Source organism: Thalassophryne amazonica, chromosome 19 (assembly GCF_902500255.1).
Source record: "Thalassophryne amazonica chromosome 19, fThaAma1.1, whole genome shotgun sequence".
NCBI classification, from domain to species: domain Eukaryota; kingdom Metazoa; phylum Chordata; class Actinopteri; order Batrachoidiformes; family Batrachoididae; genus Thalassophryne; species Thalassophryne amazonica.
The window spans coordinates 30,984,823-31,010,442 of NC_047121.1; the positions used below are offsets into that span (position 1 = coordinate 30,984,823).

General features: G+C 44.0%; 1 protein-coding gene across 1 annotated transcript in view; it reads right to left on the minus strand.

Moving 5' to 3' along the window:
* LOC117531882 (papilin-like) overlaps positions 1-25,620 on the minus strand; it is a 110,660-nt gene that overhangs the window by 50,690 nt on the left and 34,350 nt on the right. The window contains exons 8-13 of the mRNA XM_034195074.1: positions 22,581-22,704; positions 21,151-21,231; positions 19,632-19,804; positions 16,356-16,499; positions 16,151-16,278; positions 1,719-1,923 (exon numbers count right to left, since the gene is read on the minus strand). Of these exons, the coding sequence (XP_034050965.1) occupies positions 1,719-1,923; positions 16,151-16,278; positions 16,356-16,499; positions 19,632-19,804; positions 21,151-21,231; positions 22,581-22,704 (855 nt within the window). The remainder of the gene's footprint in view (positions 1-1,718; positions 1,924-16,150; positions 16,279-16,355; positions 16,500-19,631; positions 19,805-21,150; positions 21,232-22,580; positions 22,705-25,620) is intronic.

Here is a 25,620-nt window from a genome sequence, read left to right on the forward strand (position 1 = left end):
TTTCATGAGCAAAAGGTTCCCACATTGCTGTAATAATGACGCAAGAAGAGAGAAGTGTTGACAGGACCACATAGTGAAATTAATCCTTAATCTGCTGTTGACTCTCCACTCTGATTAAAGAAATGCTGCTGTGAACCAGTGGTTTGTGTCCAAATGTGATCAGAACATGTGAGATATTTCTTATCCCTCTGAGACTGGTTTACTAAAAAGGATTGTGAGTCATCAAATCAACAACACCACCCTGGGTGTCAGATCCACTCAACTTCATATTTAATGACCTGTGACTCCCACAGATTTCTAATGTGTGAGCTCTACACTAACGTCTGTGCTGGTTTAACTATCATGGTGCAACCATTGTGTAAATTTACAGAAAATGGCATGTACAATAATTTATTTATTTAACCAGGTTAGTCCCATTGAAATTCAAGACCACTTTTGTAAGGGAGACTTGGACAATTAGAAAGTTTCAATTCACCTAAGCTGCATGTCTTTAAACGTGGGAGGAAACTGGAGCACCCCCCACAAACACGGGGACAACATTCAAACTTCACACAGAAAGGTCACATGTGGGAATCAAACCCATGACCATCTTGCTGTGAGGCAAAAGTGCTAACCACTAAGCCACCGTGCTGCCTGATAGCAATAATGAGTGTAATCTCTAAAAAACAACAGTTAAAGATGATTAATTTCTCTCATCAAAAGCTAATTTTTTTTTGGCTGCTCCTTTTTGCTCGCGGTTGCGACAGTGAATCCGGTTTGGATCTGCATGTTCATACAGCGCAAGTTTTACACCGGATGCTCTTCCTGAGTGTTGGACAGTATGTCTCACGGCCATGTTCTCAGTCTATTTGATAACTTCAAATCTCTTGTGGGACACCATGATGGATACTGTTCTTTTGCTTACCACGCGACACAGACAAAACTCAGTTTTACTTTTACACATGCCATATTACATACAATGCAAGCAGTCACTGCCTAGAAATGTCAAATGCAACATTTTTCAACCAATCACATAACTTTACTGATCCACGCTGAGGGCAACGGCCCGCCCATCTGGGTGCGGAGTCGAGTGTAGGTGGAAGACGTAGGTAAAGCGCAGGGTGAGGGCAGCTTGCAAGTTGTTGTAGTAACTCTCTGTTCAGTGAAGGCATCTTTTAATATGACGTTTCCCGTCAGTCTTTGAGTCTTATCTTCTGACAGTAAATGACTGGGAGGCGGGAAAACCCCCACATGGCGCAAGTCCAGATGTACAAGGAGAATGGGGTTTGCACCCCAATTTTTCTCATTTCTAATTCATCACTTCAAAACTAGTAATGATTAGGAGTGTGCCAATCTGACATTTCAGATTGGTATCAGTCTGACACTGGCCATAATCACAGAATTGGATATCAGATATTATATAAATAAATAATAAATTTGATCTGATCCGTGCCTTCTATTGTACATTTGAGTTTTGTTTTGGAGCAAAGTGCTGCAGAACGTTTCCTCCAGCCTCGTGCCTCCTGAACCCACACAAGTGACGTCTCTGGTCTGTTCTCCTGAGCCACAGGTGACTGAGCACTGCAGTGACAACAACACACCTGAGCTTTAATTGGCTTAAAACACACCCAAACACCAAAGTCAGCTTTCTAACATTACTTCAAAATCTTCCCTTGAAAATGTGGTATTTATTTGATGTATTCAGTTACGGCTGTGCAGTTGTCAGCTGAGTAACTCACCTCACTCCACCCTGTCACTTGATATTCAGCACACGTCTGCATGTTGCATGTCTGTAAAGAGGGTGGAGTTTTGGCATAGGCGGCACAAATGACATCCTCCACCACACGGGGCCCCGAGGCATCATGGGAGATGCACTGCACACTGCGTGTCTGAGACCCTCCGCCACAGGTTACTGAGCAGGAACTCCACTCCCCAGTTTTCCAGCTGTAAAAACCCATCAGGAAGAAAAGTGAGAGGAGTAAATAGAGAAGAGAAATACGTTTGCAACTTTTAAACCTTAATTTTAATTTGGAAGTAGCTCAAATGGTTTTGACTTGTTTTGGGGAGAATGGGGGCTCTCTCCCCCACCAGGGGTCTTGTAGCAAAACCAGCCTTAAAACTTCAGAGACACTGACCTGTGTTGTGTGGAAAAGAGTCTCGGGTCTTGTGACAAACACAAACTCCTTTACGGCACTACAACAACACATACACTGTCGAGACACCAGCGAGCTAGCGGCTATAAGAACAAGCCAACACACACTTTATTAATCATGTTCATAATCATCACAGCCAGTGAAGAAAATAAAAAAATAAAAATGAATTAAAAATGCTGTCAGAAGAAGTGAGGAAGCATAGCAGGTTTAAACACATAGCAGGTTTAAAACCCTCCTGAAATATTGAATAATGACACAATGAAGGCTTTTGTTGTTGTTGGTTTTACTTTGAACAATTAGCTTTGGAATATGATTCACCATTTTACAACACCACAAACTGCTAAATTAAAGCTATAGGGCCACTAAACCTTTTAAGATTTAAGGTACAAAAAGAATTTTCACTGGCACCACAATAATTTTATTTATTAGCATTTAAATAGGGGATTCATAATATGATATTACCAATATTGTTGACCCTGTTGACCCTGAATGGGGATGTTGTTGGGCGGTGGAAGGAATACTTTGAGGATCTCCTCAATTCCATCGTTCACTCTTCCGAGAGGAAGCAGAGACGTGGGACTCAGAGGCAGACTCATCCATTACCCAGGCCGAAGTCACCGAGGTGGTCAGAAAGCTCCTCGGTGGCAAGGCTCCTGGGGTGGATGAAATCCGTCCAGAGTACCTTAAGTCTCTGCATGTTGTGGGACAGTCTTGGTTGACACATCTCTGCAACATCGCGTGGCGGTCGGGGACAGTGGGTCTGGATTGGCAGACCGGGGTGGTGGTCCCTCTGTTTAAGAAGGGGGACCAGAGGGTGTGTTCCAACTACAGGGCGATCACACTCCTCAGCCTCCCCAGTAAGGTCTATTCCAGAGTTCTGGAGAGGAGAATTCGACCGATAGTCGAACCTCAGATTCAGGAGGAGCAGTGTGGTTTTCGTCCTGGTCGCGGCAGACTGGACCAGCTTTACACCCTCCATCGGGTGCTCGAGGGTTCATGGGAGTTCGCCCAACCAGTCCACATGTGTTTTATGGATCTGGAGAAGGCGTTCGACCGTGTCCCTCGAGGCGCCCTGTGGGGGGTGCTCCGGGAGTACGGGGTCCTTTGCAAAGGGCTATCCCTGTACGACTGTAGCAGGAGCTTGGTCCGCGTTGCCGGTAGTAGTAAGTCAAGCCTGTTTCCAGTGCACGTTGGCCTCTGCCAGGGCTGCCCTTTGTCACCGGTTCTGTTCATTACCTTTATGGACAGATTTTCTAGGCACAGTCAGAGTGTAGAGGGGGCCTGGTTTGGGAACCACTGAATCTTGTCTCTGCTGTTTGTGGACGATGTGGTTCTGTTGGTTTCGTCAAATCAGGACCTTCAGCGTGCACTGGAACGGTTTGCAACTGAGTGTGAAGCATCCGGGATGAAAATCAGCACTTCCAAATCCGAGGCCATGGTTCTCGACTGGAAAAAGGTGCTTTGCCTTCTTCAGGTTGGTGGAGTGTCCTTGCCTCAAGTTGTTCACGAGAGAGGGACGGATGGAGCGTGAGATCGACAGACGGATCGGTGCAGCGTCTGCAGTGATGCGGTCTCTGTATCAGGCTGTCGTGGTGAAGAGAGAGCTGAGCAGGGGGGCAAAGCTCTCGATTTACCGATCAATCTACATTCCGACCCTCACCTATGGTCATGAGATTTGCTCATGACTGAAGGAACAAGATCGCGAGTACAAGCGGCCGAGATGAGTTTCCTCCGCAGGGTGGCTGGGTGCTCCCTTAGAGATAGGGTGAGGAGCTCGGTCACTCGGGAGGAGATCGGAGTCGAGCCGCTGCTCCTCCACGTCGAAAGGAGCCAGCTGAGGTGGCTCGGGCATCTTTTTTGGATGCCCCTGGACGCCTTGCTGGAGCTTGGGAATGCCTCGGGGTTCCCAAGGAGGAGCTGGGGGAGGTGTATGTGGATCGGAAGGTCTGGGCAGCTTTGCTTGAGCTACTGCCCCCGCGACCCAAAGCGGAAGAAAATGGATGGATGGATGAATATTACCAATATGATCAAATTTCACATTGTCTAGAAAAAATGAATAAAACATTCCCCCCGACGGGAAAAACATCAAAAGAACAGATGGCTTTGAACTACGTACAACAGCGACAGTTGAGACCCACAGAGTCTGGCAGTGACATCATAGATCACGTGGGGGGTTCCCCAGACTTGCGCAAAGCATTATGGGAAGCACGTGGTGGCAGCCAATCAGAGTAGAGAGGTACAGTTACGCATGCTGGCTCATCTCTTTCTGGCTCCTCCAACAGCATTGTGGAAAACTCTCCAAAACCGCTGCATTTGTGTGAATCTAAAGATGTTTCTCACATATTATGTAAAAGCTAGTGAGAAATAAATATTTCTAAAATGAAAAATGCTGTTTTTGTAACCTGATAACACCTCTGGAGTGATTTACAAGACATTTCATGGACATCAGAGTCACGCCTTGCATCAAGGTAACTTCCAGTCTTTTCAAAAGCTCATGCATGTTCACACAAATACACATCCTCCTGTAGATGGTGTTAAAAAGAAAATAAAATATTTGATATGGAATTCTCTCCAGATAAATATGCTCTCTTGAGTAAAATGAGCTGTAATTTTACAATTCTATATTCTAGTGCTTCGATTTCAGGAGAAACTAACGTTTGTCAGTTTAGTGAAATTTGGGTGGCCCTCTAGCTTTAAGCAAATGACACCAATAAAAAATTCTTCACAAAGTAACTCAATGAAGTATTTGCTTCATAAAATGATTCACTGTTTCAAAGAACTTGAAATTCTCAATGAAACAGCTGTGTCAGAAAATTATTCACATATTCAAATTGCTCAAAATATTCAAAGAAAGAAATTATTTATAAAATGATTTAATGTTTTGAGACTATCAAAAGGCTGTGATAGCAGCACCTAGTGGACAGTCACACACATAAATCAATTTCAGGTTGTAGTCATTTCTTAATATCAGCAAAAGCTGATGTCAATTATTTCTAGGAAAAAACAAAACAAAAACATGCAGTAGCACTTTTCTGCAGAAGCATCAATGAACACAGATTGTGTGCGTGTGGTCAAATTGTGTGCGCGTCTGAGACAGAGTCTCTTCACCCAAAGCAATCAAATGGTTTAATGGGATTATTAACAATCAGATGATAAAAGTAAAACCTCTTAAATCATTCTAAAGTCAGTTTTAAGCAGAATCTAGGCCATTTTAAGCAGAAACTTAGCAAAATTCCGTGACACTTTGAAATGACCGACACGCAGTGAACGCATCAGTTAGCAGCTCATTTAGCCGCGGCGCTCTGATTGCTTCTGTCACCTTTATGATGAAATAATGCTGAATTTATGTGGAAATGATTGTTGTACAAACGCTTCAGATATCTGTTGCTGAGACAGATGATGACTGGGGTGCAGTTTGAAGCAGAAACAAGATGTTAATCCGTGAACTGTGCCATCAGGGGGGACCGATTCTTAGGGGGATCGTTCGGTGTGAGCCACCGGTTCAAACCCCACCCCTGCCACATTTCTCCATATAATGTGGAGTTGTGTCAAGAAGAGCATTCGGCGTAAAGAAAAAAAAAAACTTGTGCCAAATCAACATGCAGATCCACCTTGGATCTGCTGTGGCAACCTGAGTGAAAACAAGGGAGCAGCCGTAGGGACTTACATTTTTTCCACCTCTTCACAATATATGTCACATTCAGTAAACATGCACTGTGCAGAAAACCAGCACTAATGTGGATTACACTAATCGACTAAACACAGTTAAACCCCCTGTCCACATGCCTCCCGTTAGGTTGCGGTTGGCTTATCGATAGAAAAAATTCCAAAACGGCAAACTCACGGGATAACCCCACAGCAATCCATCTGGAAGCATACATGGTCATCCTTGAGCACGTCACCCACCATCTAGAGCAGGGGTGGGCAACTTGTTCCAGAAAGGGCAAAGAGCGTGCAGGTTTTCTTTGCAGCCACTGACTCCACCAGGTCATTTCACTGATTAGTATCACTTTGAGCAGATGGAATCAGTTAATCAGTGATTTCACTGATTAGTATCACTTTGAGCAGATGGAATCAGTTAATCAGTGATTTCATTGATTAGTATAACTTTGAGCAGATGGAATCAGTTAATCAGTAAAATCACCTGGTGGAGTCAGTGGCTGCAAAGAAAATCTGCACCCTCTTCAACCTTTCTAGAACAAGTTGCCCACCCCGATCTAGAGTGTCTGGATCACCGGGATAATTGGGAACAAAATTTTGGATGGTTCGAAACTGCGACATTGATAGAAATCATTGGGAAACCAACCGGGTTACCAGCAAGCTCATGGCAGCTTAACTGGCTGTCTGCAATGTCCCAGAAACCGTGCTGCAAGCTGACGGCATTAGACTTGTGCCAAACACTGATGCAGATCTGAGAGCAGATGACAAAATATCCCATCTCGCGTTAGGTGTTACCTGTGGCAAGGTCACTGTCAGATTCAGCTCCGCCCATTTTTGTGGCTTCAGATGCCATTTGCCTCCTGATTTCTACCTGAAGCCCACCTGGAAACTGATCGGAACATGTGGACACTAGGGTTTAGTACTATTCCTAAGGGGTCATACTGTGCAATTTTTTTGTGTTTTACACACACATACACACAACACACCTATATATATATATATATATATATATATTATATATATATATATATATATTTTGGCCTGAAATGGTCATATGAAAAAAAAAAAAAAAACACATCTGGCCCCGTTTGCTCTGTGAAACAACCCACTGAGCTGATCTCTGCTCTGTAGGAAATGAAGAACCTCATTTGTTACAGACATGAAAATTAAGTTCTTTAAAACAGACCATCTCAATGTCTATAACATATTTTTGTCTAGAAATGCATAATATGACCTCCTTAAAGCAAGTGTATTGTTGTAAAAAGTAAATCATCACCAGTCAGTAGGGCCATCAATCAGAGACCTTAAGAAAATCTGAATGAAAGGCAGGAAGCAGTTGAAAAGAGATCTCTGAGCTGTGTCATGCTACTATGATTTTGTTTTACTACGGATACTAATACTACAGTCAAGCACATCCGATGGGGGAGAGTATGTGCAAAACAGTATTATTTTCATTGTTTATTAATTAGTGTTGAATTGTTTTACAGTTACATTTTTCTGTTCTCATTAGCTCCGTAAGTTTTGGTTACACACGAGATGATGCACTCTTAAGTATTTATATATTATCATATTTAAAGAAAATATGTTCAAATACAGGGGTACACATTAAGTGTTTTCACATATTACTGTAAGCTGCAAAAATACAAAGAACCTGCTTATAATTGGATCTTTCACTACGTTTCTACAGCACAGATCCATCCGATGCAGAGAGTCAACATGGCTTACAATAATTCCTCAAATTCACCCATTCTCACACACACTAATGTCCATGTACTGGCATGCAAAATGCTCAACTGCACACCAGGAGCAACTTGGAGAATAAGGACCTTGCCCAAGGTAGTTGCTTGTCTGATGGTAAAGTACAACAAGGAGCCTCTGGTCACAAGCCCATTGCTCTGGCCACTATAAATGAATGTTGGTTGGATTTTATTCAATCTTAAAAGCATTCTGATTCTATCCAAACTGGACAATTACTACAGTGCATCCACAGTGCTTCATTTTTTCCACATTTTGTTCTCACAAAATTGTACTCACAACACCCCATAATGACAACATGAAAGAAGTTTTTTTTTATTATTATTGCAAATTTATTAAAAATAAAAAAAAACCTAAGAAATCACATGAGTATTCACACCCTTTGCTCAATACTTTGTTGATGCACTTTTGGCAGCAATTGCAGCCTCAAGTCTTCTTGAATATGATGCCACAAACTTGGTGCACCTATCTTTGGGCAGTTTTGCCCAATTCCTCTTTGCAGCACCTCTCAAGCTCCATCAGGTTGGATGGGGAGTGTGAGTGCACAGCCATTTTCAGATCTCCCCAGAGATGTTCAATCGGATTCAGGTCTGGGTTCTGCCTGGGCCACTCAAGGATATTCACAGAGTTGTCCTGAAGCCACTCCTTTGATATCTTGGCTGTATGCTCAGGGTCATTGTCCTGCTGAAAGCTGCACCGTCACCCCAGTCTGAGGTCAAGAGCGCTCTGGAGCAGGTTTTCATCTAGAATGTCTCTGTACATTGCTGCATTCATCTTTCCCTCAATCCTGACTAGTCTCCCAGTTCCTGCAGCTGAAAAACATCCACACAGCATGATGCTGCCATCACCACGCTTCACTATAGAGATGGTGCCTGGTTTCCTCTAAACATGACGCCTGGCATTCACACCAAAGAGTTCAATCTTTGTCTCATTAGACCAGAAAATTTTGTTTCTCATGGTCTGAGACTCCTTCAGGTGCCTTTTGGCAAACTCCAGGTGGGCTGCCATGTGCCTTTTACTCAGGAGTGGCTTCTGTCTGGCCACTCTACCATACAGGCCTGATTGGTGGATTGCTGCAGAGATGTTGCCCTTCTGGAAGGTTCTCCTCTCTCCACAGATGAATGCTGGATCTCTGAATGACCAACGTGTTCTTGGTCACCTCCGTGATTAAGGCCCTTCTCCCCCGATCGGTCAGTTTAGATGAGCAGCCAGCTCCAGGACGAGTCCTGGTGGATCCGAACTTTTTCCATTTAAAATTAACCCCGTAACGCTTATTGTCGCATATATGCTACAAAATTTGACTCAAATATGCAACATACCAAATTGACCAGTATGCCTGTTGTCGCAAATTTGCAACATACCATTATTATTATTATAACATTATAACATAAATTATTAACAAAATACCAAAATTACTATTTATTTTTTGTGAACAAAGTGTAATTAATAATCTCAACATTATTTACCATCTACTTAAAGGCAAAAACACACACAAAACATTTTTTATATACAGCTATATAAATTCAGGCGTTAAGGGGTTAAGGAGGCCACTGTGCTCATTGTGTTGTGTGGGCCGCTGAAGAGGAGGTACTGCTGGCCCACCACAGCCAGAGGGCCCCGTGTGGCTACAGCTCCCCCTGCTGACGAAGCTATGTACACGAGCAGGGCCAAAATGAAATCAAATGACAGACAAAGGAGGCTGGCCCGCGGGGAGTGTTTTTTCTGTGGATCTAGTGGTCACATACAGAGGGACTGTCCCAAACGGTCAAACTACAACGCCCGTCCTTAGACACTGGGCTAAGGGTGGGCCATAACACGCACACGGGGGAACCTTAGTGAGGATTTAGCCCTTCACGCCCCAGCACTTGTAGACAGGGGGTCGGAAGGGAATCTGCTGGACAGCAGATGGGCAAAGGAAGTAGGGCTCCCTCTGGTGGCTCTGCCTTCCCCTGTGAAGGTACGGGCACTAGATGGCACTCTTCTTCCATTAATCACACACCAGACACAGCCAGTGACTTTGGTGGTGTCTGGGAATCACAGGGAGGAGATTGTGTTTTATGTAACACCTTCTACCTCCCGAGTGATTTTGGGTTTTCCTTGGGTGTTGAAACACAATCCCCGGATTTATTGGCCGTCTGGGATTGTGACGCAGTGGAGCGAAACCTGCCACCGGGAGTGTTTAGGATCCTCGGTTCCACCCAGTGAGACAGCTAAGGAGGAGGTCAAAGCCCCCCCCAATCTGATGGCGGTGCCAAGTGAGTACCACGATCTTGCTGACATCTTCAGCAAAGATCTGGCACTCGCCCTTCCCCCGCACCGACCGTACGATTGCGCCATCGATTTGATTCCGGGCGCTGAGTATCCGTCCAGCAGGCTGTACAACCTCTCACGTCCGGAATGCGAATCAATGGAGACCTACATCCAGGACTCCTTAGCTGCCGGGTTGATCCGGAACTCCACCTCCCCGATGGGCGCGGGTTTCTTTTTTGTGGGTAAGAAGGACGGCGGACTCCGTCCATGCATCGATTACAGAGGGCTGAACGAGATCACGGTTCGCAACTGATACCCGCTACCTCTGTTGGATTCGGTGTTCACGCCCCTGCATGGAGCCCAAATATTTACTAAACTTGATCTTAGGAATGCGTACCACCTGGTTCGGATCCGGAAGGGAGACGAGTGGAAGACGGCATTTAACACCCCATTAGGTCATTTTGAGTACCTGGTCATGCCTCACAAACGCCCCCGCGACGTTCCAAGCATTGGTTAATGACGTCTTGCGGGACTTCCTGCATCGGTTTGTCTCCGTGTATCTAGACGACATACTCATCTTTTCTCTGGACCCTGAGACTCATGTTCAGCATGTACGTCAGGTCCTACAGCGGTTGTTGGAGAACCAGTTGTTTGTGAAGGGCGAGAAGTGCGAGTTCCACCGCACTTCTCTGTCCTTCCTGGGGTTCATCATCTCCTCTAACTCCGTCGCCCCTGATCCGGCCAAGGCTGCGGCGGTGAGAGATTGGCCCCACCCAACAAACCGTAGGAAGCTGCAACAGTTCCTCGGTTTTGCGAACTTCTACAGGAGGTTCATTAAGGGCTACAGTCAGGTAGCTAGCCCCCTGACAGCCCTGACCTCCACAAAAGTCCCCTTCACCTGGTCGGATCGGTGCGAAGCCGCGTTTAGGGAGTTGAAAAGCCGGTTCTCGACTGCACCAGTTCTGGTGCAGCCCGATCCTACTCGCCAGTTCACAGTGGAAGTGGATGCCTCTGACTCAGGGATAGGAGCCGTGCTGTCCCAGAGCGGGGAGTTCGATAAGGTCCTCCACCCTGTGCCTATTTTCCCGCAGGTTGACCCCGGGCTGAGAGGAATTATGACGCGGCAATCGGGAACTCTTGGCGGTGAAGGAGGCTCTTGAGGAGTGGAGACACCTGTTGGAGGGAGCGATGGTGCCCTTCACGGTTTCACGGACCATCTGAACCTGGAGTACATCCGGACCGCCAAGCGGTTGAACCCCAGGCAAGCCCGCTGGTCACTGTTCTTCGGGGCGCTTTGACTTCCAGATTACATACCGCCCCGGGACCAAGAACCAAGGGTCGGATGCACTGTCCCGGGTGCATGAAGAGGAAGCCAAGGCCGAGCTGTCAGACCCCCCAGAGACCATCATCCCCGAGTCCACTGTCGTGGCCACTCTCACCTGGGACGTGGAGAAGACCGTCCCGGAGGCCCTAACACGGAACCCGGACCCGGGAACCGGCCCGAAGAACAAAATGTATGTCCCACCAGAGGCCAGAGCTGCGGTTTTGGACTTCTGTCATGGGTCCAAGCTCTCCTGTCATCCCGGAGTGCGCAGGACCATGGCAGTAGTCCAGCAGCGCTTCTGGTGGGCGTCTATGGAAGCCGACGTCCGGGACTACGTCCAGGCCTGCACCACCTGTGCCAGGGCAAGGCGGATCACAAGAGAACCTCAGGACTCCTCCAACCCCTACCGGTGCCTCATCGCCCCTGGTCCCACATCGGCCTGGACTTTGTAACGGGCCTCCCGCCGTCCCAGGGCAACACCACCATCTTAACAATAGTGGACTGGTTCTCCAAGGCGGCCCACTTCGTGGCCCTCCCGAAGCTCCCTACGGCCCAGGAGACAGCAGACCTCCTGGTCCACCACGTGGTGCGTCTGCATGGGATACCAGCAGACATCGTCTCAGACCGTGGCCCTCAGTTCTCCTCTCAGGTCTGGAGGAGTTTCTGCAGGGAACTGGGGGCCACCGTGAGTCTCTCGTCTGGGTATCACCCTCAGACGAACGGACAGGCAGAGCGGGCCAACCAGGAGCTGGAGCAAGCCCTCCGTTGCGTTACCTCCGCGCACCCGACGGCCTGGAGCACCCATCTGGCCTGGATCGAGTACGCCCACAACAGCCAAGTGTCGTCTGCCACCGGCCTCTCCCCGTTTGAGGTGTGTTTGGGGTACCAGCCCCCATTGTTTCCGCTTGTGGAGGGAGAGGTCGGTGTGCCCTCGGTCCAGGCCCACCTCAGGAGGTGCCGCCGGGTGTGGCGGACCGCCTGTTCTGCCCTGTTGAAGGCCCGGACGAGGGCCAAGGCCCATGCAGACCGCCGGCGTTCCCCGGCCCCTGCATACCATCTCGGGCAGGAGGTATGGTTGTCAACAAAGGACATCCCGCTCCAAGTGGACTCCCAAAAACTGAAAGACAGGTATATCGGACCATTTCCCATCGCCAAGGTCCTCAGCCCAGCCGCAGTGAAGCTACGGCTGCCAGCTTCACTGCGGATCCATCCTGTTTTTCACGTGTCACGGATCAAGCCATACCACACTCACCGCTCTGCACCCCTGGACCTGCACCGCCTCCTGCCCGGATCATCGACGGGGAGCCGGCATGGACCGTGCGTCGGCTTCTGGACGTCCGTCGCAAGGGTCGGGGCTTCCAGTATCTGGTGGACTGAGAGGGGTATGGTCCCGAGGAACGCTCCTGGGTGAAACGGAGCTTCATCCTGAACCCGGCCCTCCTGGCCGACTTCTACGCCCGGCACCCGGATAAACCTGGTCAGGCGCCAGGAGGCGCCCGTTGAGGGGGGGGTCCTGTTGTGTGGGCCGCTGAAGAGGAGGTACTGCTGGCCCACCACCACCAGATGGCGCCCTGCTTGGAGTGCAGGCTCCAAGCACGAGAGGGCATCGGAGCCACTGGAGGTGACAGCTGTCACCTATCAACACCAGCTGTCACCCATCACCACCACTATAAAGGCCGGACTGCAACTCCACCTCCTCGCCGAGAAATCTTCTACCATACAGGTAATTAGTTCTCTGCTGAACCTTAATCCGAGCATTAGTCTGTTCTCTTTTGCAGCCGTTTTCCTGGGACGGATACCCTGTCTGCTGAGTTGGCGTTTGGTGTGGACTGCGACGGCTTCGCCTCCCACCCCCACCCACGATAAGTGGTTATCTCAGGAGCTGCACGAGTGTGTGATTCGGAGGTGGAGGTTCTCCCTCCTAACTGTATACAGACTGTGGGATTACGGAGTGTGCGAACTCACACTCATCCAGAACTGTTTCTGTTTTCTGCCAGCAGTACCGGGTCTGACTGCTGAAGACAGTGGCCACCTGGGGCGCAGGGCTTGGCGGCTCCGGTGTTCTTCAGATCCGTTGGTGGTGGAAGCTGTGTGGGATCCGGCTCTTCTCGCACCGGGCGTCTCCTATCTTCGAGCCTGCCACATGTCACCTTGTGTCAGATTGATATACCGCATATTTGTATTTGTCTGTACTACGTTGTGCACCTTCACAACATTAAATTGTTACTTTTTGGCTATTCCATTGTCCCTTCATTAACGCCCCCTGTTGTGGGTCCGTGTCACGACACTTCCCCAACACACTGTGCCCTTCAAAGCAGCAGAAATGTTTCTGTGCCCTTCCCCAGATTTGTGTCTCGAGACAATCCTGTCTCAGAAGTCTACAGACAATTCCTTTGACTTCATGCTTGGTTTGTGCTCTGACATGCACTGTCAACTGTGGGACCTTATATGTAGAAAGGTTTGTGTCTTTCCAAATCATCAACTGAATTTACCCCAGGTGGACTCCAGTTAAACTGGAGAAACATCTCAAGCATGATCAGTTGAAAAAGGATGCACCTGAGCTCAATTTTGAGCTTCACGGCAAAGGCTGTGAATACTTATGTACACGTACTTTCTGAGTTTTTATTTTTAATAAATTTGCTTTGGTCGAGAAACAAATGCACTCTGGGCACCTACACCTGGCAACTGGGTTGAAAGTTATGTCAAATCAGTTTTTCTTCTATCAGAGGCAATAGGCCAATGTAATTAAGTAACTACTAGACATTTGCTCTGGATGAGCAAGTCAGTCACATGCAAAGACCGATGGTCTGAAAAAAAAAAATTGGGCCAGTGTTAATGTCCACCCCTGCAAAAACAGCGAGACAGAATAGGTTGTCTTATGCCTAGCTTGGCTAGTTTTCAAGTGTCAATGTGTCAGACTGAACAGATACATTTGTCTTTAAGAAATGAGCAGAAATGCTCAGGTATTGATGAGGACAAACACTGATGCATTGCTCTGACCTCCCCATGTTTGGAATCACGTAAAACTAAGACAACAGATCCTGGGTTACCTGAGTATATAGACTCTGGATCTTTCTGAGGATCTCCACAACTGTGGTGGATACAGGTACACCATCCTTTCAGACAATAAATCAAAAAACTGCTCTAAAAGTCTTTTTAGAATTAAAATAAAATAAATTAATAAATAAAAGTTTTGCTGAATTCTCCATAATTATCTTTCGTTATCATTGACTTGGAACATACACACTCAAATCAGCAGTGTTAAATTAACACTGCCAGTGTAGATATAATCCCCCATGTACACTGGCAGTGTTAATTTAAAGGGGAACAGAAATGTCCATGGATTATTTATAGCATGAATAAACACAAAAAAAATGTGTTCTTTTGATAGTTCAAGAAACACTAAAGACCATAAAATATCTACAGAAATTCTTGTTTTAGTCGTGGTCTGAGAGGCTCTGACGTCGACCGGCTGCCGCCATTTATGCAGGTCAGGCGGGTGACGTCACTGGTTGGGGGGAAGATGAGCACTCCCAATGCTGCCCCCTAAACGCAAACGTCCCTTCATGGACAGCGACATGACGCCTCCTAACCGGCAAAATATTGACGAAGTTGCTGGATGTTAATGCATTTTCAATGGGGATTCGCGACTGAACACACTCAGAAAAACGTGTTAAAATGCCATTCTGACCTTTATATCGAGACAGTAAAATTAATTAACATTAAATCATGTTAGGAAAGTATTAAACTTACTCTGACACCCACAAATTCCGAAGAGGTGAGCATGTCACAACATGTCCTGTGAGACTTCAACACGGAGGCGCTTTTGCTCTGCCATCAGCTTCGTGCCCAAGCTATCGGCATGAATTTGGCTGCAACTCTTTTCATGGCAAAATCTTCTGTCACAGTGGAATGTGCGAAAAGTGCTGATGTCCACCTCTTCCACAATTTCTCAGATAGTCACACGACGGTCCGCATCACCACAGCGTTCACTTTGGAAATGATCCAGTCATTTCAGCATGTTGATGGCCGACCGGAGCGCGGCTCGTTCTCCACCGTTGTGTGGCTGTCTTTAAACTGGTTGTACCGCTCCTTAATCTGTGTGATGCCCATAGCATCGTCACCGAAAGCTGTCTGAATAATCCGAATGGTTTCCACCTGGCTGTCGCCCAGTTTCTGGCAAAATCTGATGCAGTCGCGCTGCTCCAGTCGTTCCGCCATTTTCTCTTGCAAAGAAAAAATGACGAGAGACTACAAACATCCTCACAGAAAGGTTGCTAACAAGCAAATGACACAATCAACAGGCGTGAAAAAATTCATGCATGCGCACGAAGGTTCAAGGTTTGCTCATGCAAGCACACGTGATTCAAATCCATCAGGTTTTTGAAAAAATAAAAAGGTCTGATACTTTTCTAACAGATCTCGTATATATATAATATTTTTACACAATTATCCTTTACTGACAGAGTTTCATTCATAAAGTCAGGAAATATACACCTGTTTATCCACGAAATGTCATGGACAAAGTGACAAGAAGAACCAAAACCACTTACTTATGGAAGGAAATATTGTCTCCTTTGTTCCTCCGTTTGTGGCTTTGCCAACATGCGCAGCTTTTCGGCATATTCCACCTGTCTCTTGATGAGACTAATAGAACTTCAATAAGCGAGCTCAGTAAACAGCCTGGACGTGCCCTCCACTGACTTCAGCCAATGGCGATTTACATGTCAATTTAGCGGCAAATTTGATTCAAATAATATTATCTACACTGCCCTCAAACATTCTGCAAGTGTATGAATAACACTTAATTTTTACCAAGGAATGCACAAACAAATTCTCAAAAAGTGTTTCTGTTCCCCTTTAACACTGTCAGTGTTAGTTTTACACTGGTGATTTCACTGTATACAGTACACAGTCTCAGATTCCAGATGCTGCACATTTATAGTTTTACACACAGTGACTAACAAGTCACTTTATTTCAGAGATTAAACACTTTAGGCAGGTCGTCAATGATGTTGACCATTATTACCTGTTGGTCTGAGGGCAGTGGTGGGGATTGCAGGTACGATTGCTCTGTGGTCTTCGCAAAGATGCACAGAGATAGTCTGGATAGGATTCATTGTCAATGGTGCAGAAGACGACCCGAGACTGGTAAGCCTGATGAAGGATGACATGAAGGACCACAGTTCTTTCACTTTTTCAAATATGACACTTAAAGACATATAATTAAACACATTCCACATCAGAGGCTGACCTGAGCCACACTCCCTGCTGCAGGCAGACCAAGATCCATAACTCCAGTAGTAGCCTTCTCTGGACCGCCCATTAGGAAGGTAAAATTCATACTCCACCCCCTTGTTTGGCTCCTGGCTAATCAACTGGAATAGTAAACACATGTGAGAATTACCAGCCACACAAACATGTCCCCTGATCGTGGCAGGGACTAATAGTAATAACAATAATAATAAACTCTACTGGTAAAGCACTGTCACATCAGATATTTCAAAGGGCTTTATGATACAAAGACACAAAAAAAATGCAAAAGGTTGAACAATACAATGTGCAAAATATAAAAGTAAAAAATAAAAATTCAACCTCCCAATCAAACATGAATGCAGGGAGCTCAAATAAATGAAGTCTGAGCACCTGCTAATCATACCTAGTGGAGTTAGCTACATTCAGGTAAAGTGTATAAGTCTTGACTTAAACACTTCAACTGAATGTGGCTAATTTCAATAGGCAGATTATTCCACACAACACTGTAGCAAAATAAGTGAAGGTTCTACCACCCACTGACTTCTTCTTCGCCCAAGGAACACACAATAAACCAGCATTAAGACCACAGGGTCGGCACATAAGGCTCAACATGTCTGTAAGAAAAGGCCACGCACAACCATGTAGTATTTTATATGTTAGCAACAAAACCTTGAACTCTACTCCCGTATGAACAGTGAGACAGTGAAAGAAGGCCAACAGCGTAACAAGCAGTGTAATATGATTACATTTCCTAGCTCGCATCAAAATTCCAGTAGCCATATTCTGTTTCGGCTGAATTTGATTCAACACAGGATTCAAAGGATTGACAAGATTAATACCTCTCCCTATGTTCTGTACAAGTGAGAGACTGATCTCACTTGTTTTTTTCCTCGCTCCTTCCACTCCATTTTTTTCTTTGCCTAACCTAGCTATAATACACTGTCATATTACGGTAATATTGCACTGTTATGCCGCATTCACACCGGGTGCGACCAGACGCCACAAACTCATTTCTGTCACGTGGCGACGGACGCGCCACCATCGCCCGGTGTGTCGCTCTGCTTTCGCTGCCAAAATTCGCCCCAGTGCGTCATCAAATAGGAGGAGCTTCCGTTCTGCTTGCCGGCTCCAGCTGTCAGTCAAGTTAACATGATGGACCTTGATCACACGGAGCGAGTTGTTGTGGAAAGCTCCCAATTCGGGGGTATCATCATTTGCTGCAGGAGTTGCGTCTGGATGATGGCCGCTTTCAGCGGTCCATCCGCCTCTGCAGGACCCAATTTGAGGACCTCCTGTCCCGTTCACGCGCGCACATGTAAACAATTAAAAAAAAACCTCCGCTGCTTGCTGTGGGGCTGCTCCTCACTCTTCCCCAAAGAACTCTGTCATAATTGTGTTTAGAAACCAGTCACCATTTGTTTTATTATACATCTGTGTAGTTAATAAGTAAAATAATCTTCATGGATGATTCACTCGCGCACGCACGTAAAAAGAAAAAAAGAAAGAAACTCCGTTCCCCCTGCTGAAGGGCTGCTGCTCGCTCTTCCCCCAAAAACTCTGTCATAATTGTGAAATAAAGGACAAAAAAGACATAAGTCCTGCTCACAGGCTGGCTACCAGAGACAGGACATGTTCACATCTTCAGTCAAACTCCAGACATCTCCACGTCACTACATATCCAGTCCCTGATTGGTCATTGCGGCGCGACAAGACGAAAAAGTTCAGCTTTTTCAACTTGGTGAGGAGGGCAACACGACGTGACGCGACGCAATATCGTGCCACAAACACGCCAATCGCTCAAAATCGCTTCACTCGCGTCGCTTCATTCGCGTCCATCGCGTCGCGCTTCATGACTTGGCGCCAAAACGCGTCCTTCCATAGGGATTACATGGCAACCTGTCGCTACTGTCGCTCGCGTCGCGCCCGGTTGTGAACGCGGCATTACAGGTAACTGGGGATATATGTGTACTATTTGGATGCTGTGAGGTATACAATAGAATGATACTATGTTATAGTACTCAATTCTGGAAGACAAAAGCAAATGTCAGTCTCTCGCAGCACAGTGGATTAGTGGTTAGCACTGATGCCTCAAAGCAAGAAGGCTATGGGATTGCCCTTTCTGTGGAAAGTTTGCATGTTCTCCCTGTGTCTTTGTGGGTTTTGTGTGTGTATGTGTGTGTCTGTGTCATTAATAATCTGTCTTCTCTGAGCTCAGCAGATTATATCACTGAAGCCAGACAAGCCTCCAATGTGGCAACATGAGACACCATAGAGGCAACAAGAGGCACATACATCTTCTTATCATCATCACAACAGCTCAAAATAAACCCATGGCTATATATAATGTGACAAAGAGGTACAACATAAAACAGAAATAGAAAATAACTGTGACCAAGAACTGAGGTACCCCATACGTCACTGTGGAAAAATCAGATACCATATGCTGTAAAAATAACTCACTGTGACTGACCTGACAGATAATACCTCAACCATGGCAGCACTTGACCAGAGATACCAAAATAGTTTTCAATTCTGTTCACCTACATCAACTGTATCATTCTGATCTTACACCAGTACACTCAAAAAACTGACTCATTGCATTGGATTTCCATCTGATAAATGTATCTAGTCCCAACTAAATTAAATTATCTTGCATGGATGTGCTTTTTCTGAGTTGGGGCTACATATATTTATTAGATGGAAATCCTGCACATAATTGAATTGGACTCATCCAGTGAGTCATTTTTTTTAGTGTAGCAGTCAAGTGGAATCTGCATCAACAGCCAGCAAGAGACCAATCAACATTTTGGCAAGTGTTTTTATACACTGATGTGACCTAAAAGCCAAGTGCACATGTTCAAAAAGGTCATTCTTGAACAAATATGCAATATTTGGTTTAGGATCATGTTCGCATTTTATGATAATGATATTAAATAAGAAACAGGTCTACAACTTTCCAGTATTCCTGGGTTTGAATTAGGTTTCTCAGAAAGGGGTATTAAATCAGCTTGTATTAAATCTACCACAGTAGATTTAATACTAGCTGAAACTACTCCAGTGGTGAGCGACAAGTTAAGAGACAACGCTGAAGGTCCCTGTTAAAACCAGATACAGTAGCTTTCATGCATGTTTTGACTAAATCCAGAAAACAATTAGTAACTTTAGCACCTCTAACTATCAGAGGGAGTCCTAATCTAACTTTAGTAGCTGACACACAATGTGTGTAATATGATATCTTTGGGGTATTGTCTTACCTCAACAACAAGGGGTTCGGTAGTCGGGCCCCGTCCAATGATGGTTTCAGGGATGTTTTCACCCTCAGCACCTCTCTGGTAGTACAGCATAGTCCCAGCAATGGGGGTTGCCTGGGAAAACTCAATCACCCAATGACCATTGAGGTAGTACTCTCCACGCAGGTTCTTGACAGCTGGTGATTATTCTTTTGTTAGTCATTGCACACAGATATAAATATAATGATAAAAATTGATGTCCTATACAATTCAACTACATTTAAACTCCACTGGAGTCAGTGCCCTCAAGAGGAACAGAGTCAACATCTTAGGGCCCCACACTGATGGCAGATTCAAAAAACACTTGCACAGCAGAGTCAAGCCCATTTGAGGCATATCAGAGCGCACTTTGGTATTTAAGAAGCTGTAAATAGTGGCACAAACCCAGACATGGTGCACAAAAGGCCTAGGTTTACCGTGTTAATTATTCATGGGCATTCTGCAGACTGAACATGATATCAACCAATCAGAGTGACACAGATCTCTCCCTTTAAACTGAAGTGCACCAGGCACACAGTTCTATGGTACAGAGGACATAGACACAAGTGAAAAAAGTATTTCTGGCTCATTAACAGATTAGTGCCAACCACCAAAGCTTCCTGTGATAAAGCAGTGAAGCAGTATGCTAAGTTTGGGAGGAACAGATCTTACGGGTTTTTTCATCTCTCCTTCCACTCTTATTTTTTCGTTGCCTAAACTGGCTGTAATACACTCTCATATGTCAGTGTATTACAGCCAGTTTAGGCAAAAAAAAAAAAAAAAAGCAGTACACTGTCATATTACAGTTACTGTTACAGGTAACTGCTGATATATGTGTAGGCAAGCATGCGCTGTGAAGCCGCTTATGTCAGGCGTATTGAACTGTGCGCTATTTGCACAGTACCAGATTTTAAACTCTGTTTTCAGTGATGTACGTAAATGCTTTTGCCTGATGGATACCAAGGCGCCTACTTTGACCTGACTGCATTTTTAGAGTAATACACCCACAGGAGGGCAAGTGGTATTGTTTTTTTTAGAAGATGTGAGGGTTGCTGGTAACACGAAAAGTGTGTCAAGCATAATGTATAAGGGACACTTATGTTAAGCTTTTTGCTGAGTGTAGGGTAGGGCCCTTAGGTTTTAGCAGCCAAATGTCGCAATTAAGGTCATAATGTCCTTAACCATGTGAAATATGACACTTAAGAGTGAAAAGCAATGGAATACAATCAACAGCATATTTTCGTATTAGCTGGCCTTTGGTGCCATTTCAGCACATTTCATGTTGACATCAGGTTTCACATGGATGTTTGGGCTTCTTCTTTTTTTAACTTTCTGAAGAACAATCTTCAAATTTATTAAACAACCCTGCTGCTGAAAATCAAGTTTCCATAATAAAATGATTCTTAATAATGCCTTTCATTCTGTGTTCAAATCTTTCCTGCTTAATTTATTTCTCTCTGACATTTTACCACAAGCACATCTCAAAAATTGAAAACAAACTCACCAAGGTAGTTGCGCGTTGCCACTGTTTCTCTGATGCTGATGGTGGTGGCTCCAACAGGAATGATGAACATCTGGTTGTAGCCTGCAAAGCAGAAATGACAATACAGAAGTGCATTTAATTTTTACTATATACTTTGAATTTTTATGCATATCAATTTTATATAGTAAAAGAATGTGGCAGATGAAGAAACAAAAAGTATTTTTTATGTCACTGAGGTCTTTTTTAAATTCTTTGCTGTAGTATATATTCAAAAATATAAACAAAAACATTTGTTTTTGCTTCCATTTTTCAGATTTTTTTTCTAAACACAAAAAACTGCTCATCTGAGGCACAACTGTGCAATAATCATGCTGTTTAGTTAGCATCTTAAAATTCCACACCAAGCAGGTAATGGATTCTCTTGGCAAAGGTGTTCACTAACATGGATTTTAACAAATTTGGTATTTCACAAATTTTAATTTGTTTATGTCATTTCAAATACAAAAAGTAGATCAGGCTTCTCAATATAAACATTTCTAAAATGATCTTCCTTAAACTCAAACTCAAAGCAAATCTCTACAACTTGATATAAATTAATTAAAAATATAAAAGCCAAGATGATGAGTTGCATAAGTAATCAGCCCCTTTGCTATAATACCTGTAAATAATCAGTTTTATTGCCAGTTTTATTCATACAAGTCACAGGGAATGGATACATGAACATTGAGCAGAAGGATTTTCTTTCACCAAAACATCAAATCCAGGCTTGCATCTCAGATGTACTGTCTGGCAAATTGCAGCTGAACTTTCAGGTCTTCTTTTTAAGGAAATCCTCCTCTATACCACTTCATCATGAAGCTGTATACAAAATGCAAAATATGCACTGTGCACAAGTTCTCCAATCACAGCCACAGAGGCCTGTAACTTCTTCTAGCTTGTCTGGGTGTCTTGGTGTTTTTCTTCACTCTTCTCGTTGTTGCACAGTCACTCAGTTTTTTGAGAACTTTGTACTCCACACAGATTTACCATAGAGTGCCATACTGTTTGTATTTCTTCATAACTGATGTATACAAGACATATTCAGTGACTTGGAAATGATTAATGTATCCATCACCTGACTTGACTGAAGAAAACTGGCAATAAAAGTGATTATTTTTTACAAGTATTATACCAAAGTGGCTGATTACTTATACAACCCATCATCTTGGTTTTTATATATTTAATTAATTTATATCGAGTTGTAGAGATTTACTTTGAGTTAAAGGAAGATCATTTTAGAATTTTTTATATTGAGAAGCCTGGTTTACTTTTTGTATTTGAAATGACATAAAAAAAATTAAAATGTGTGAAATATCAAGGGTCTGAATACTTTTGGAGGGCACTGTATGTGGCTGCCACAACAATTAGTGATAAAAAAAACTTCCAAAGTGTTCCCAAGTTGGAAAGCATACCTTTTGGCAGGTTATGTGCAGCGAAGGTGTTCTTAACAAGGTGGCACGACTGTCCATTTCCTCCACACTGTAGGCAGGCGTCCTCTTGCTGAGGCGACTCCAACATGTTGTCACATCCCAGACGCTACAGAGGAAACAGACCATATTATATTATATTATATATTAAGTTTTTTAAGTTCTGTAGGGCTAATGTTGGTATTTTTACAGTGTCACTTGTGCTGGCTGTAATAAACACTGTATCACACACACACTTAAAATATAGAAATCAGTTTACAAAGTAGTGAAAAAATTGTTCATTTAAAAAATAAAATAAAACAAATTATTTCTTCCAATCATTAAATATGGTTTCTCCAAGCCACATTTGACAAAATCTTTTTTTGTTGTTGTTATTCAGGGATGATCTAAGAGAAGAGGGGTTCAGTTTTAACAGGAGAGAAAATACAAATGCAAAATTTCAACATCAAATAAATTCATCTAAATCTGAGCTCAAAACATTGGTCATTTGATGTGCAAGATTGCGCAACTATTCTTTGTACTTCATTGTCTACTGATGTTTTTAAAACATATATTTAAACACTTAAATCAGGCTCCTAACGTTGACAGAAGCAAAGGTACAAAAAGGAGATTTTTTGGTCCTTTAAGTATGTGATTCTACACATCCAAAATGTAAATAAATAAAAATAAAATCATATTGAAACTATCACATCCAACCCAAATTTGAAAGGACTAATCACAGAACTGGTGGGTGCGACTGGAAGACTGGTTTATTTTCTTCTCATCAATTAGGAGATAAAAGAAGCTATGAACCTTTTCCTACAGTTTGAAAAACAAGTCTAGAAAAAACTGCTATATAAAACAAAAATTTATTTTGATAAGATAATTTTGATATTCTTTAACATACGAGGGGGTGATTGAGACGTTTTATGCCTGACCCAGAAAAAGTAGGATGTGGTTCTCCATATTTTGCATTCTGAGAAACCAACATTTCTCAAGAATGTGTGACGTTTTGACTCAGTGGGTGCAATGTTGATAAATGCTGGTTTCTCAGAATGCAAAATATGGAGAACCACATCCTACTTTTTCTGGGTCAGGCTTAAAACCTCTCAATCGCCCCTCGTAGCTCTGGACAGTAAATGCGACAGTATGCCTGACCTTTGAATTTGGACAAGAAAAATGTTAAAAGGATTACACAAACCTCAGAAATAGCAACAATTCAATAAAGTTTGGAACACAAATGACTTAAAAAGATTTGACATAATGGAAGGTTTCAGCCACACAGCGTTAGCAACATGATGTTAAAACCAGGCAACCAAAACACAAAGCTAAAAATGATGTACACCAAAATTTCAAAACTTATGAAAAAGAACATGGGAGATGATGTCGGAGGTTAAACATAGAAGGTGTTTCATGAGCAAAAGGTTCCCACATTGCTGTAATAATGACGCAAGAAGAGAGAAAGTGTTGACAGGACCACATAGTGAAATTAATCCTTAATCTGCTGTTGACTCTCCACTCTGATTAAAGAAATGCTGCTGTGAACCAGTGGTTTGTGTCCAAATGTGATCAGAACATGTGAGATATTTTCTTATCCCTCTGAGACTGGTTTACTAAAAAGGATTGTGAGTCATCAAATCAACAACACCACCCTGGGTGTCAGATCCACTCAACTTCATATTTAATGACCTGTGACTCCCACAGATTTCTAATGTGTGAGCTCTACACTAACGTCTGTGCTGGTTTAACTATCATGGTGCAACCATTGTGTAAATTTACAGAAAATGGCATGTACAATAATTTATTTATTTAACCAGGTTAGTCCCATTGAAATTCAAGACCACTTTTGTAAGGGAGACTTGGACAATTAGAAAGTTTCAATTCACCTAAGCTGCATGTCTTTAAACGTGGGAGGAAACTGGAGCACCCCCACACAAACACGGGGACAACATTCAAACTTCACACAGAAAGGTCACATGTGGGAATCAAACCCATGACCATCTTGCTGTGAGGCAAAAGTGCTAACCACTAAGCCACCGTGCTGCCTGATAGCAATAATGAGTGTAATCTCTAAAAAACAACAGTTAAAGATGATTAATTTCTCTCATCAAAAGCTAATTTTTTTTTTGGCTGCTCCTTTTTGCTCGCGGTTGCGACAGTGAATCCGGTTTGGATCTGCATGTTCATACAGCGCAAGTTTTACACCGGATGCTCTTCCTGAGTGTTGGACAGTATGTCTCACGGCCATGTTCTCAGTCTATTTGATAACTTCAAATCTCTTGTGGGACACCATGATGGATACTGTTCTTTTGCTTACCACGCGACACAGACAAAACTCAGTTTTACTTTTACACATGCCATATTACATACAATGCAAGCAGTCACTGCCTAGAAATGTCAAATGCAACATTTTTCAACCAATCACATAACTTTACTGATCCACGCTGAGGGCAACGGCCCGCCCATCTGGGTGCGGAGTCGAGTGTAGGTGGAAGACGTAGGTAAAGCGCAGGGTGAGGGCAGCTTGCAAGTTGTTGTAGTAACTCTCTGTTCAGTGAAGGCATCTTTTAATATGACGTTTCCCGTCAGTCTTTGAGTCTTATCTTCTGACAGTAAATGACTGGGAGGCGGGAAAACCCCCAACATGGCGCAAGTCCAGATGTACAAGGAGAATGGGGTTTGCACCCCAATTTTTCTCATTTCTAATTCATCACTTCAAAACTAGTAATGATTAGGAGTGTGCCAATCTGACATTTCAGATTGGTATCAGTCTGACACTGGCCATAATCACAGAATTGGATATCAGATATTATATAAATAAATAATAAATTTGATCTGATCCGTGCCTTCTATTGTACATTTGAGTTTTGTTTTGTTTTCTTTTGCAGACCCCTGTTCGCCCACCATACAAAAAAGTGCAAAAACAGGAGAAATGGCTTAATTCTGCAGATCTGGCAACTGCCTGGCTTATAAAGTGGAGACCTGGCAAACCTGCCCAAAAACAAAAGCAAGGAGCTGCACCCTGTGCTAGAACCGCAACAAACGC